This window comes from Nelumbo lutea, chromosome 3 (assembly GCF_056320005.1).
Source record: "Nelumbo lutea isolate HS-2025 chromosome 3, American lotus-T2T, whole genome shotgun sequence".
Lineage (NCBI taxonomy): Eukaryota > Viridiplantae > Streptophyta > Magnoliopsida > Proteales > Nelumbonaceae > Nelumbo > Nelumbo lutea.
The window spans coordinates 114258489-114274642 of record NC_142686.1 but is presented as its reverse complement, the minus strand read 5'-3'; the positions used below and the strand labels follow the sequence as shown (position 1 = coordinate 114274642).

General features: G+C 40.5%; 1 protein-coding gene across 1 annotated transcript; it reads left to right on the top strand.

Moving 5' to 3' along the window:
* Positions 1-3333: 3333 nt before the first annotated feature.
* LOC148867780 (Translation elongation factor EF1B/ribosomal protein S6 family protein) lies at positions 3334-15423 on the top strand. Its single transcript, XM_088981126.1, has 5 exons — positions 3334-3924; positions 4618-4672; positions 4765-4821; positions 5667-5744; positions 14764-15423. Exons 1-5 carry the CDS (start codon positions 3640-3642, stop codon positions 15261-15263), a joined length of 975 nt encoding a protein of 324 aa, XP_088837252.1. The 5' UTR covers positions 3334-3639; the 3' UTR covers positions 15264-15423.
* The last annotated feature ends 731 nt before the right edge of the window (positions 15424-16154 follow it).

The following is a 16154-nucleotide window of genomic DNA, read 5'->3' as shown; positions in this document are numbered from 1 at the left end:
TTGATTAGGAAAGCTGATCTTTATCTGTAGATAAGATAAGGGATTATCCTTATTACTTAAAGAATCCAAATCCAAATAAAGATGTGGATCAGGAAACTCCTAATGAGATTTGGAAGTTGTCTCTTTAAGGCTATAAATAAGAGAGCAGGGCGGACCTGAAAAAGGCACTCACTCAATACAGAGAGAAGACAACTCAGTTATACTGATCTTGCCTTCAGTTCTTTTTTCTTCTTGCTCTTGCCGCCCTACCCTGTTCGATCTCCAGTTCTTGGATTTTATCAAGATTTGATCTTGATATTGTTTCTTGCCAGAAAAAACAATTTAGAAGTTGTGCTCACTATCCCATTCGATTCTTGCTGAAGAATCACAAGTTCTTGGTGAAGAACTACTTGTTGATATTGCTTCATCCTAAACTATGTCATCTTTAGTGGATGAAGGATTTAGTACACCCTTTGGGCGTGATCACCTACGTTGGGAGGAACATTCTTGCGTGGATTCCATATCAGGTATATCTCTCCCTAATTTTGGTTTCAGATTTTGTCCGATTTGGTTACAAGAACGAACATTGAAAATAACATTTTCTAAATTGGGAATAGGATTCCCAGATGAGAGTAATAAAATTTTGAAATTTCACCCAACCTTCCCACAGGGTTAAGCCATCCATATGATGGATCTCCCATCCTTCAAGAGGAAGGGTTGAATAATTTGAATCTTACAGTTTGGTTAAATTTGGACCATATTCTACTAAGTCCTGATCTGACTGAAATGTCATTTCAAATTGTGGAATTTGTCTATTTTAAAGGAAGCCTTGGGCTATTTTTTGTGTATTGATTTGGTAGAATAGAAAGATTGTGTTTGGGGAATGGGGGCACTCAACTGGTGGTTCCACATCCATTAAACTTGAATCATATTCTATTAAATAATGATTCGAGTGCAGTTTGCACAAGAATTTCTTTGAGTGCAAATTAGGCCATGTTTGGGAGTGCTTAAAAATAGAGATCAGCTTCAATCAATGCAAGGTCCGTTCGAATAGCCTTTTCAACCTTCTACTAGGAATATCTTCACATCTAGGGTGATATTCCCAATGCAAGGCCATAAGGGTTGTTCGAACGGGCCTTGCACTGACTGAAGCCAAGTTCTTAAAAATAAGTGCTTATTTGGCCCAAGACTATACCATTAAGCACTTATTGGTGTTTGGGAAATAAGCTTGAAATAATTGCTTATTTTAAAAATAAAGGTTTATTTTTTAAGCTCAAATATTCGGCTTCTTTTAAGTGTTTATATAGTATGCACTTATTCAAAATTTTCTTCCAAAATTATCCCTAATTGAATTTTACAAAAGTGCTTCTATGAAAGATCTAGGGTGATATTCCCAATGCAAGGCCATAAGGGCTGTTCGAACAGGCCTTGCACTGACTGAAGCCGAGTTCTTAAAAATAAGTGCTTATTTGGCCCAAGACTATATCATTCAGCACTTATTGGTGATTGGGAAATAAGCTTGAAATAAAGGTTTATTTTTTAAGCTCAAATTTCTGGCTTTTTTTAAGTGTTTATATAATATGCACTTATTCAATTTTTTCTTCCAAAAGTATCCCTAGTTGAATTTTATAAAAAAGTACTTTTGTAAAAGTACTTTTATAAAAGTACTTCTATGAAAGTGTTTTTATAAAAATATTTTTGTAAAAGTGCTTTTGTTAAAGTGCTTTCGTAAAATTTGAAAGAAAATGAAGGACAAAATAGTCACAAATGCTTATTTAAGTGCTTATTGAGGAAAAGACTACCAAACGCCTAATATGAAATAAAAAATAAGCACTTCAAAAAGTTGGGTGACAAATGCAAATAAGTGATTATTCGAATAAGTACTTGTTTTTAATCACTTATTCAATAAACACTCCCAAACATGGCCTTATATGTGAAATGCATCCGTTACCCGCTTAGAGGTAGCTATGGGTTCCATTTGTTGTATCATGGGCCACACTTGATTGAAAAAGAGCTACTACTTTGGATAGTTGGACCACAATGCCTCTTCTAAGGGAGAAGCTATAATATAGAATTGAGCAGGAGGCTTTTTTATATGTTTAACTCAGTTATGGTCATTTGAGTTTCGAGATCAATGTTTTAAAAATTGACTCAGAAAAAAAATTGTTTTAGCTACTGGTTTTTGGGTCAACGGTTTGACTGTCTAGTATGGGCGAACAATTCATCACAATTAAAAAAAAAAAAAAGTGAAACAAAAAAGATAAAAACCATTCATTGGGTCAAACAAGTCAATGGTTTGACCACCCGGGTCAGCAGGTTGCTTCCCAAATAGAGCTAATGATTTTCTTTGTCTAAAAAAAAATCTAACTATGGACAGTAGCACCATGATCCAAGAAGTTGTCAGCCCCTCTCTGTGGAGCTAGGACTAAATCAGAAGTGAGTTGGGATCTGCTAACAAAACAAGCTCCAACACTGCACATCTTACCATGAAACTAGGACCTACCATAAAAGTGGGATCCACCATGTATGGATGTGCATTGTGAGATCATGTTGATGAGGAGTTTGGATCTATTCCTCACATAGTGCACCTCACACTTACCTTACAACACGTTCTAGCCATGCATGGGGAAAATCTCCTCATGAACAAAAATTTACAATTTTGAGAATGTTCCAGATACACAGCTGAAACAACCTACAAGGTCGATGTGAGACATGCACCGTGAGGAGCATATCTGAACTCGTTGATGAGGTCTTGGAAGTTGGAAGTTATGTTGGTAGGAAATCCACACTTATTTGTTAGTGCGGACATATTGTTCCTTCACATAACCATCTTTACATTCTTTTGCATCAGAAAGGAGTCCGGCTTTGCTCCTCACAGAGCATGCCTCACATCCACCTCACAACATGTTTTGGCCACACTCTGGTGTGAGACGTGCTCTGTGAGGAACATACCCTAATTCTTTGAAAACATCTCTCCTTAGAGATCACATTTGCTTGTCACACCAACCTCACAACACATTGTGCACATTGTAGCCATGCATCTAGAACATCTCCCATGTTCTCTTTCACTCGTTCAGGGGAAGATGTCCCCAATGCACAACTGCGATGCAGTGTGAGCTTGGTGTGAAGCTATATGATTTCCTATTTGTATATTTTTATCAGATTCATAAACATTTAAAATATCAAAAACTTCTACTATATACATCAATATCCGCCTATCAATTACTATCAATTCAGAGCTGGCACCTACCCAAACTCTACCGTGAGCATAAAAATTCTGACCCTGGGTTGCTGAACCGTCATTCCCCCGATTTCCATTGCACAGATAAAGGTACGTGAGAACGGTGTGAAGACATTTTTGGGAGGAACAAATCCGCTCTCCCCGCACGCACCCGATAAGACATCCCAACCGTTTATCGGGAAGAATTTTATTTTTCTCAATATTAATTCGGAAGATGTTGATGTTCTCAATGCACGGTTGGGATGTATTGTGGGGCGCGATCTGTGAGGAGGCCAATCAAATCAAGCGCTGAAGCCGTAAAGGGTTGGGTTTTGAATCCCCAGAGAGACCCAAGAGTGACGTCTCTGCCTACCTGCCATATCCGAATTCAAGAGTACTAGCCATCATTTTTTTTTTCTGAGCTTCGCCCACAGACTTCCATGGAGGTTCTCCTTCGAGCCTCCTTCGCAACTCCATTTTCTTCAACGAGCTCCAAATGTGTTCATAGGGAGAGGGTTCTCAATAATCATATTTCTTGCCTGATATTCGGAAATGTGGTCTCTTCGTTACGTTCATTTTTTCCCCAAGAGCTCTCTATCGTTGATAGGGGCAGAAAATCAGTAATTTCTGAAGCGAAGAAGAAGAAGAAAGTCGATTATCATAGCTTCATTCCAAAGCCAGATGAAGCCACTGGGATATTTCCTGAGGCCGTGCTGCTTAAGGAGGTTGTAGCTCAGGAAACAACTCTTGCTGCCTTTTCATTTTATCTTTATATTCATTTTCTTGGGTGGTAAGCTTATAATTTGTGAGTAATAGTTGTAACCTCAGTTTTGATTTGCGTTATAGAATTTGGGGTTCGAGAATTCAAATAGTTCTCTCCTCTACTTATTTACAGAGCATAGGAGAATTGGGGCTCTTCTCCTCTACCTTATGAGGGAAAGCCTTTGCTCTTATAACCATAACTGGTATTTTCTCTGTCTTTTGGATGGGTGAGTGACGGGTATGGGATTTGAAATTGTATACTGACTTTATTTGTTGGTATTTGTGTAGTTGCACTTTGATGATTTTAGGTCGAGGTTAATATTATATCGAGAAGTAAACTGGCTTATCTTAAACTATGTGCAGTATCAGTTCTTTTTGGAGAATTTTGAAAATTTACTCTAATCACATTGCAGATATGATTTTTCGCTTCTAGATTTTTTTTTTTTTTTTTTTTTTTTTTGATACGTTCCAATTTTGTTGGATACATCCGAAGAGAGTATTAATATCACCATCATTAAGTTTCTCTATGTTAGACTTGAAGAATTATTTTCTACTTTGGGTTTTTGTATTTTCATGTATTTCCATGGTTAAGAGAACTAGGTTGTTGTTTTTTTTTTTGGATTGTTGTGATGGTGGACTTTTGTCTTGAATTTCAGAAGAAAGTTCAGGAAGATGGTAGAGTTCTCCCAGAATATTTTGACGCTGAAGAAGGTTGTTGTTACAAATTTTGTTTTCTTTCTGAGAAGTAATGTTCTCATTATCCACAGGTTTCTGAATAACTAAGTTAAATTGCTAACTTGCAGAAGAACTTTTTGAGTTCCTGAATCTTCAGATGGAAAGCCAATTGAATGTTGAACGAAGTAAGGATGTTATAATTCCTTTTTTCTTTCTGTTAAAAGCCCTAATTTGTCTTAGACATGAGCTATTGCTTCATTTCTTTTTCTTTTTCTTTTTATGGGCATGAGAGAATGAGAAAGATTACATATTATTTTTATCATTAGCCGCTGATAAAGAAAATTTTATGTTTGGTTTTATAATGAACTAGATCCAGTAAGAGATGAAATTACTATATTTTTAACCTTTCCTCATTTGTCTTCTCCTCTGCCCCCCTCCCTTTTCCACTTCCCTCTGTTTATCTTCTTTCTCCCATGATTTTCTATAGGCACTGCTGCAAATGAAACTGGCATATCATGCCCTGAGGGAAAATAGGATACACACACACACATATATTAGTAGTGCAGAGCTTGGGATTATGTGAACAGAGCAACTGTCTATCGATAATGGAGAAAGGAATTAAAATAAAAATAGGAAACATGTCTACTAGGTACTAGCCATGTTGTTTTCCATTGCATTTGAGAGCACAAGGGAAGCTTATTTATTTTACTTAAGTAGCATTATATGTGAAAAAGATATTTGTCATGTACATTAGCTTGTCTGAAATAAGCAAGGGAAACAAGAAAATATTAAATAGAAGTTTAGAGGCATTGTGTCTTTTTTTACCAATCATGTTAAGGTGTTGGCTATGCCCTGTCTGTTATGGCCCCCGTCCTCACAAAAATAAATAAATAAGAAACCAAACAGATAGAAAAGAAAGAAGAACAGTCAAACTGTCTGCCAACAAATCTCTAATTGCATCTTTCCTTTGACATGTTAGTTAAACAAGTTTAATGGTGACTAATTGATCCATTCCTTTTTCCATGTGCAGTGCGCCATTATGAAGTTGTTTATTTGATTCATGAAGATCATGTTGAGGAGGTGGACAGTGTAATTTCAAAAGTTGAAGGTGATCTATTCTTGCTCTTTAATATTTGCGCAAAACCTACTGAAGTTTACCTAATTATATTTTATAAAAGGTTGTACTCGGGTTCACATGGGCTTCTTAGATATATTTTCTTTTTGTTTCTTTTTTTTGGTTACATGAAACTAGCTTTTCTAGGTGGCGATTTTTTTTGAGAAAAGGTTATGTAAAATTTTATTGATAGAAAAACTTGTACAAAGTAGAAAGGCCCCCCAATATTTATCAAAAAAAAGAGGCCCCTCAACTAAACATTTTAGAAGGGGAAATAGCCCAAACATAACAACATTACAGATGCCATAGGCTCCTAGAATTCAGCCTAGCCCCCAATTCAGCAGCCTGCATTCCCTTTGAAGCTGAAATCCAAGAAATCAGTTTTCCAACAGAGATGGAAATCAGGTCCGGATCCTTATAAATATTCTGAAATAATCTTTTGTTCCTTTCTGCCCAAATGGTGCCGATGACTGCAGCTGGAATGGACATCCACACATCTGAAGCAAGCTTTGACAAACCCAGTAATCCCCAGCTCCACAACATCTCCTTCACCGAAGCTGGCATTGACCAGGCAAGACCCACCAAACCAAGGAAATGATTCCATATTCTATCAGAAATTGAGCAATGTAGAAACAGATGACTGCTATCTTCCACTCCTTGACCACATAACATACACTTCTGGTCCTGGATATGAACCCCTCTTTTACATAGATGGGCTTTAGTTAAACACCCATCTAGAACTGCAGCCCACACTCGAGCATTGATTTTTGAGGGAGTAGTTGGATTCCAGATTCTGGAAGCAGGCATATCTTTAGCAGTACTCATTGTCATGTGAGTGGAAAATGACTTGTTTGAGAAAAGGCCATCTGAACTCCAATTCCAAGACCAGCTGTCTTCTCTGAGCAGATTTAGGGGTTGAAGAGAGAGCAGTTCTAGTAGATCAGCCAATGCAGGAATTTCCCAATCCTTAAAATTCCTTCTGAAAGAAGGGCACCAGACTACTGAGTTTCCCACCACCTCAAAATAATCAGCAACCACTGCATCTTGATGGTCAGCTGACTGGAATAGATGTGGGAATCTCTCTGAAAGAGTAGTATTTCCACACTAGGGATCTTTCCAAAAGGACAGCCTGTCACCCTTCCCAAGGATGGGGCTTAAGCCTCTATTGTAAATAGGTAGAATATCCATTATTTTACTTCATACCGAACAACCTAGGGATGGGGGAGAAGAAGTTGTGATCCAATCTCCTCTGTCTGTGTTGTATTTTAATGACATTAACTTCCTCCACCAGTGATTTCTTTCCAACCCAAACCTCTAGATCCATTTCCCAAGAAGAGCCTTATTAAAGGTCCTCATTTTCCTTATACCCAAACCTCCTTTTACTTTTCAGAGAGCACACCTTGTCCCAACTTACCAAGTGGATTTTCTTCATATCCTCCTCCCATCCTTTCCATAAAAAGTCCCTTTTTGCAGCCTCTCAATCCTTTTGGCCACTTTACTTGGGATTGGGAATAAAGAGAGATAGAATGCTAGCAAGTTGGATAAGGAGCCTTTTAACAAAGTAATTCTGCCCCCTAAGGACAAGTATCTAGCTTTCCAAGATGCCAATTTCTTTTCAAGCCGCTCTAAGACTGGTTCCCAGATCAGAGCTGAAGTGCATTTTGCTCCTAGGGGGAGTCCCAGATTTTTTGTTGGGAGGAATCCCACCTGATGCACTAACCTCTCTGCCAAGTCCTCTACATTTTCCACTTTTCCCACTGGGATCAAACTGCTCTTACTCCAATTGACTTTCAGACCTGTCAGCACTTCGAACCATCTTAAAACTCCCACTAAGAGATCTAAGTGTTCTTCATTGGCTTCCAAAAAACATAGGGTGTCATCTGCGAATTGCAGAACCTGAACCTTCTCCCCTCCCAGCACCACCTCAAAACCCTTCCACCACCCCTCCCCTACTTTTTGAATGAAGATTGTAAGTAGTTCCATCATACAAATGAACAAAAGAGGGGAGAGAGGGTCTCCCTGCCTAAGACCCTTTTAAAGAAACCTGCTGATTGGCCATTAAGGATGACTGAAAGCTTTGGAGAGGTGACACAGACCTTAATCCAGCTCCTCCAAGTCTGTCCAAAATTCATTTTGTTCAACACACAGTCCAAACATCTCCAATTGACATTATCATAAGCCTTTTCGAGATCAAGTTTACAAAGTAGACCCGGATTTCCCTCCCTTAACCTTGAATCAATTAATTCATTGGCCACTAAGATACTGTCCATCATTTGGCGACCAGGGACAAATACAAACTGATTTTGGGAGATCACACTTAGCAGCACCTTTTTCATCCTCTTTGCCAAAACCTTGGCCAAAATCTTATAGAAGCTATTTAGGGGGCTAATGGGTCTGAAATCCTTCAAATTTGTGGCTCCTTCAATTTTTGGGATCAAAGATATTAAGGTAACATTTAAGCTTCTTTCCAAAGAGGCATTTCTATGGAAGTCTTGGAAAACCTGCATCACATCTGTTTTCACCACATCCCAACAACTTTTATAAAATAAAATGGCAAGCCCATTCAACCCGGGGGACTTTTCTGAATCTAAATTCTTTATCACCTGGCTAGCTTTCTCTTCCGAAAAAGGAGCTTCCAAACAACTTTGTTGGTCCTCCGAGATTCTTTTGAAATTAACTCCCTTAGGTAGAGGTCTTTTTTTCCAATCTTCCTTAAAGAGCTTTGCGAAGAAATTTATAACCATTTTTTTCTTATCTTGCCAAGATTCCCCTACCTCCCCCTCCAATTCCAATTTTTCAATTCTATTTATTCTATTTCTAGCCTTTACCATTTTGTGAAAAAATCTAGAATTTCTATCCCCAGCCTTGAGCCATTTCACCTTTGCTCTTTGTCTCCATTTTAGTTCATCCTTATATGCTAACTTGTCTAGGAGCAATTTTGCTGACAGTCTTCTTTTCTTTTCTTCCTCTGAGATGGGGCCTCTTTCTTCTGCTGAATTTATCTCTTTAATTTCTTCCAGACACCTCCTCTTTTCATTTTCAGATTTATTCCAAATTTCTACCTTCCAAAATTTCAAAGCCTCCTTAATTTTTTTTTCTTTTTTTTCGATCAGTAACATCAACTTCATTAAATTAAGAGAATAGAGGGAAAAGAATACAAAGGGAGATAAAATAACCTAGCTCCCCAAAAACAGAAAACACAAGGAATGCAAAGAAAATTAAAAACAGCCTCCCTATTCACTCCTTGCTTGGCCAACCCATCCGCAAATGAGTTGGCACTCCTCTTCACCCAGCTGTACTGAATCTCAATGTCCCTACCCAGCCATAAGAACAGTTTTTTTCTCATTGTTAAAGTTCCACAAACCACTGTCCTTTGTCTTCAACCAATTAACCACCACCTTCGAGTCACCTTCCAGAATCAAACGGCTAATATTTAGATCTTTTGCTCTTCGAATTCCTTCAAGTGCTACAAGGATCTCAGCCCTAAGAGAGTCACCTTCTCTGATAGGGCCAAAGAATAAAGCAGTAACAATCCCTTCCTCATTCTTGAAGACTCCTCCAATCCCAGAGGGCCCTGGATTCCTTACACTGCTGCCATCAAAATTCAGCTTTATAAAGCCCGAGGGGGGCGGCGACTGGGACGGACAAAGAGTCCTCTTGCATCTAGCAGTGAAAGCAATCTCTTTCCAGTTTCTTAGTAAGTCATCCATAGGACAATCTGAAAACAACTCAAAAGATTTTAGCCAGTGGACCGCTCTTATGAGGATTCGATCTAACAAATCTTCCAAAGTTTTTTCCTTGTCAGAAAATATGCGTGAGTTTCTTTCTTCCCACAAAGACCAGCAAACCGTTGCCCTAATACACCTCCACATAGTCTTCCCTCGCTTCTTAGGCCAACTGAAAAAAGGAGAAAACAAACCTTGGACAGTCTCTGAAGGATACCAAGAACGCCCAAAGCGGGAGAAAACCCACTCCCAAACAGATTTAGCAACCTTACAAGAGACCAAGAGGTGGTAGCCAGATTCCCCATCAGCTTTATAAAGAGCACATCTATTAGGAAGTAGACAATAGTTGGGTATCTTTCTTTGGAGTAAGTCTAAAGTGTTAATTCTTTCCAGGAAAATTTCCCAACAAAAAAACCCCACCCGAGGAGGAATAGGTCTGCTCCAAATTTCCTTAACTGGAAAGGACAACCCCAGGGGGGTAGGAGGCTGAGTTAAGGTTTCAAAGAAAGAAGCACCAGAAAAGGTACCAAAGCTAGAAAGGGTCCAAAATCTGGTGTCTTCCTTTGCAGGGTTTAGGAAGACACCCTCAAGGGAGGCTAGCAGAGCTACCAGGCTATCCAAGTCCGTATCCCTAATTGCCCTACGCAGGCCAAGGTTCCAACCAAAGCCCGAAGTGGAAGCTGAAGGGATTAAGAAGGAAGAAATAGGTTCATTTTTCAAGTCTGAAAGAGCATACAAGGAAGGAAACTTGTCTTTTAGAGGAGAATCCCCGACCCAAAGATGTTCCTAGAAATTTATTCAGTTACCAGAGTTTAGACCATACCCGATCCAAGGGGAGAAAACTGGAAGTAGATTGTGGATGGATTTCCAAGGAGAAGCAGCTGAAGCCCTTGCCAAGATTCCAGGATCCCAACCATTGTCTTCCAGCCCATGAATGCTAGCCACATTAGTCCACAATTTATCCCTTTCCAAAGAGAACCTCCACAACCACTTCCCCAGAAGAGCCATGTTCCTTTTCTTGAAATTACCAATCCCAAGACCTCTTTGTGTTTTACACCTAGAGACCACCTCCCAACTCACCCTATGATCACTCTTCTCCTCTCCAGGCTCCTAGAGAAGGTTCCTTATTAATTTTTCCAAAAGATTTGAAACCTTTGAAGGGATCTTAAACACTGACAGAAAGTAAACAGGAAGGTTGGCTAGGGTAGATCTAATGAGGGAGACTCATCCACCTAAAGAAAGATAACTCCTCTTCCAAGCCGCTAGTCTCTTCTCAAACCTCTCCACTACCGGAGCCCAAAAGCTAACACTTTTAGGATTATCTCCTAAAGGGAGGCCCAAATAAGTCAGGGGCCAAACCGTAATAGCACAACCTAGCTCGTCTGCAGATTCCCTTAGATCTCTTTCGTTCACATTCACTCCCGCCACACAACTCTTGTCAAAGTTTACCTTTATTGCACCCATTTTTTTTGCTAAAATGTAAGAGCTTGTTCCCACCACCTGAGTTCTGACCAAGTGTTATTTCAAAAAAGGTACAAAGTCTTCTTCTTCAAGCCATGCATGTTCCAATTTAAAGCTAGACTTCCCTCAGATTTGCCCACTGCAAACCAATTGAAGAGGGGAATGGTTTGAAATTGGCCTTGGCAAAGCTTGTTGTTTCAGGTTTTGGAATAGGTCTTCCCACCCCAGGGACACCAGAAATCTATATCAAGTTTTACTAGGATAGGCTCCTCTTGGTTGTTTGTCCATGTAAATTGAGCCCCAATTAGTGGAAGATCTATCAGTTCAAATTGATTTACAAAGTTTGCAAAACGCCTTCTGTCTCTAGCTCTGTTTCTCCCCCCATTTCTATCTTCCAAAAATTTGGTTACATTGAAGTCGCCCCCTACTACCCAAGGGATCGTGGAGGATCCTCTTGCATCAGATAAGTCCCCCCAAAGTCTTTCCCTCTCTTCATTTAAGGTTGGGCCATAGACATTGGTAAACAAACCCCTTACTCCCCCCCTCCCACTCTAATTCCACTGAAATGGAGAAATCCCCAACATGGGAGTTGATCATCTTGCATCTCGATCTATCCCACATGGTAATTAGACCTCCTTCCCTAACTCTAGATGGTTTGTAGATCCATCTAACTTCCCCTTCTCCCCATATACTTCTGATTGTTTCAGCTTGCACCACTTCCAATTTGGATTCTTGCAAGAAAACCACCTCCGACCTCCATCTTTTCAGGAAATCGCACACCACCATCCTTCTTCTCCCTGACCCTAAACCCCTCACTTTTTTTTTTTTAGTCGATAACCACTAATTTCATTAATAAAGGAATAAAATTACAAGGAAGAGGAGCTAAGGAATCTTAACTCCCCAAGGTATGGGAATAAATCTAACTGAAAAACACAAAACTTACAACTGAGCCCAGAACCCAGAAGCCCTATTAACCCCTTGCCTAGCTAAACCCCTCACATTCCAAGACAAGATTTTTAACTCCATAAAGAAAACACAGTAAGAACACCTCCCCTTACATCCCGGCCTTTCACTTTCCTCTACCCCTTCTTTCCCCCTCCCCTTTTCCCGCCTTCTCATTCAAACCCCACGAGAGTCTTAGTATTTCCTTGTTTTTCTTGAAAGAGCTTCCCCCTTTTCTAGCTTTCAGTTTTTTCTTTTTCCACTGACAACCTCTTCTCTATCCCCTCTAAGTAGCTGACTGTCTCCTCCTCCAGTCCCTCTATTGGCACCCCCAAAAACTTCCCCAGCCCCAACAGCTTTGAGGTCACCCAGGCTGAAGTAGAATCGACCTTCTTCCTTCCTCATTTTCCTCACCCCTCTCCCCCTCCACAACCACCTCCTTTCCTCTTCTTCGTTCACCCTCTTGAAACAAAACAAAGCTGCGTACCTAATAAATTGGGATTTCGGCCAGCAGATGGAACTGTGGGGTAGCTTCCTCTCTGGCCTCAATTATGGCCAACGGGGTAATTTTTTTTCTGGATTTGAGTCCACTAATCCTATCTCCGTCGTTGCCTCAGCCGCTTTGACATCCTCCCCCATCACAACAGAGGTGTTGGAGACCCTAGAAGGTGTCTTTTGTTTGTGAAGAGGCTTTTGCAGGTCTCTTGAGCATCTCTGCTCCACACCAGCTTTCAATTGAGCACAATTATCCCTTTCTACAAGGAAGATCTTCTTTGTTGAGACTAACCACTTCGGTCCCTGTGGCCAGGTTTGCTTGCCCTCTCGAGATCCCAGAAGGGCTTGAGGAGAAACTAGCTGGGTCCAGGTTTCAATCTGGTTGCTTGGATCGTTTGGGGTGGAGTCGTTCTCCCCACTAATTGTCCTTGGTTCTCTTTCGCCCGAACCACCCCCAAGTGTCCTTCCTACTGGGCTTGCCAAATTCAATGGTTCCCCCCCCCCCCCTTTGGTGTTCTTGCCTTGCTGGCATCCACTCCAATTCTTTTAAGCATTCCAAAGGCTTCTTTCGAAAATCCCACTCCTCCTTGGTCCTTATTCAAAATTTGAATCTCCTTTTTCTATTGACCATTGATACTCAGCTCCATCGCACGGTGGGGGATGGATTGTTGACTTCCCGAGCCAGCCCCCCTGGTTGACCCCATCTCGGGCACGGATCTCAAATGTCCCCTCTTTCTTCTTTCCCTTCGGTAATCACCTCTGATCTCCGTGTTATCCTCCACCTCCTCTTCTAGAATTACCGTTCTGCTTACCTCCTGCTCCAGATCTTCTCTAGCTTCTCCATGAGGATTCAGTCCCCCTAGATACTCTTCCCCTTCTGATCTCTTCTTTTTCTCCACCACCGGTCTTCTCTCTTTCCAGATCCAGATCCAGAACGTGGAATCACCTGTCACGATTTTAATCTTTTCTGGCACCTCTCCCTCTGTTCTAATCTTGATGCAAACCCATTCACAGGTTCTCAACTCCTCCACCAAATCGTCTGTCCCTAAAAAACCCCCACAGATATTCCCTATCCCCTCTGTTATTTTTGGACACCAGAGCTGCAGCAGTAGGCCAAACAATCGCCAGCCAGTTTTGTCCTAGCCTCCAAGGTCCATTGTACAACACCCATTCCACCTCCTCCCTAGAGGGGAAGATAAACAAGTATTTGTCATCTATTAATTTTTTGATCCTCACCCCTGTTACCTTCCCCCAACTTCTTGCCGCCCAAGATTCGATTTCTTCCACCCCCACCTTCCTCTCGAAGCAGCCCACTAAGCAGGCCTTCAGAAACTTAGTTCTGGCTTCCACCCCCCTTTCTTCCATTTCCAGAAATTGCCAATCCCCCTCCCTTCAAATGATTGTCTCCCCAAATCCAGGCCAAATCCCTACGCCTACCGTGCTTTTATAGGAGAAGTTCCTTTTCAAACCTAACCCTTTTTTGTTCGGATTGTGCCAGTTCTCCACCTCCCATCTACCTTCCTTTCTACCCGGGAAACCTGAACCACATCTTACGGAAACCAGACTATCTAAGCCATGTTTCCAACTTGTGGGTTTATCTCTCCCAGTCACCGACGTTAGGTTTCGAAGTTCTCGTCATCGTACCTCCCATCGCCTCTTCGTCGTCTACAGCCGTCGCCTCTCATCGTAAGAAGTGTTCTGGTTTTTCAAAAATTTCCTCTGAACCACATCTTGTGGAAACCAGACAATCTAAGCCATGTTTCCAACTTGTGGGTTTATCTCTCCCAGTCGCCGACGTTAGGCTTCGAAGTTCTTGTCGTCATACCTCCCGTCACCTCTTCGTTGTCTACAGTCGTCACCTCTCGATTAGACTATGGAACTGGTATTCCAGAAAATCTGAGACAGCTCTTCCAGATTGATGAGGGTTAATTTGGTTTCCCTATAAGATGGCATATAAATCGCATGCACTCAACATATTCAACCTCCCTTTTCATTCCTTTCTTGAAGAAAATGATGGAAAAAGGGATCTGAAAAGCCTAGGTTCTTGAATTCAGCTGATTTCTTGATTAATAAATCAAGCATGCTGAAATTAAAGTAGGAAAGGGATATTCATGCGCCATATATTTACAGCCTTATGTTGCTTGCTTCCTCTGTTAACAAATAATAGCCCATGTGTTGGGTTCAATTATTTCAATCTTGAATATTTCTCCTAAATCTTAAAACTTCTGCAAGTTGTTTTTACATATTGGGAGGTTATCTATGGCATTTTTGTTTTCTTTGGGGCTCTTCCTTCTGTAAATGTTTGTATTAGCTACTGAGCTATTCATATATATGATTTAAACCTTCCTTTTAGAAAAGTTTTCAACATTTCCTTGAATCCATTTTTGCAGAGTTCATAAGGGAGAAGAAGGGTAAGATATGGAGACTGAATGATTGGGGTCTTCGGAGGCTGGCATACAAGATCAAGAAAGCGAGTTATGCCAAATACATTTTGATGAATTTTGAGCTGGAAGCTAAATGGATCAATGATTTCAAGAGCATGTTGGACAAGGATGAAAGGGTCATTCGGCATTTGGTAATAAAGAGGGACAAAGCAATCACAGAAGATTGTCCTCCCCCTCCTGAGTTCCACACATTGCGTGCAGGGATGGACGATGACGAGATAGAAATGGATTATGATGATGCATATGAAGACGAAGAGGATGGAGATTATTTGGAAGATGAGGGTGAGTTAAACATGATTGACTACGATGATGATATTGAAGATGCTATTATTCTTGTTGATGATGAGAATGACAATGGTGATAAAGGAAGACATACAAATCACAGACGGGTTAGCCTAAGAAAAGGTAGAAAGCAAACGCTGAAGGCTGGTAAAGTAGCGAGGTAGTTCCCTTTTCTCCCCTTGTTTTAGTTGAGGTAAATTGTAAGGTGTGAATAGACGAAACCTCTTTTTATATCCTTGATGATATTAAAAGCGAAAGCTTTATTGTAATGATATCAATGGGTAGTTTGTTCTATTGAAGCTAACAGGACCTTTTCCAATCCAACCACAACCAGTATTTGCTGAATAACACCATGCGTTTACTTTAATATTGTCTTGAAAACATACAGGGCCGAGTTTGTTGGGTCAGAGTGGTTGAAGCGAAAATGCAAGCCATCTTCTCCGTCAGATTTTGCAGCACTTGTGATACCGTAATCGTAAAACCTTAGGGCCCATTTGGAAGGGTTTAGCTTTGGCTGCTTTGAGTAAGCTACTCGAACTGCAAGAGTATGTCTGTGTTGAACCTTGACTGTAAACATTGGTTGAGAAGGTTCAGGATTTTGTCCTCACCAAATTGGTCCTCACACCAAATTTACAATACTTCCAAACGTGCATTATAACATCTTCTCATGAATGAAAACCAAGGTTTTAAAAATCAACCCGGAAACGGATCGTCCTAGCTATCAGTTTCCAGGTCAGCAGTTCGACCATTCGGGTCGAACGGTTCGGACGGTTTGCAACTTTGCATTAGGGCAAATATTTATATGTTTATATGAGAAAGGAGAATGGAGAGGAGACTGTTGTCGGCTGAGAAAGAAAAATAATAATAAAAAAGAAAAGAAATGAAGGAGAAAGGAGAAAGGAAAAAGGAAAAAAAAAAAAGAAAAGAAAAGAAAAGAAAAAGAGGGAACAAAAAGAAGGGAAGGAGGGAAGAAGAAGGAAGAGGCTGAGGATGATTCAACTCTAATTGGCGATGATAATGGCGGTGGAGATAATAGACACAAATCTAAGATCTGA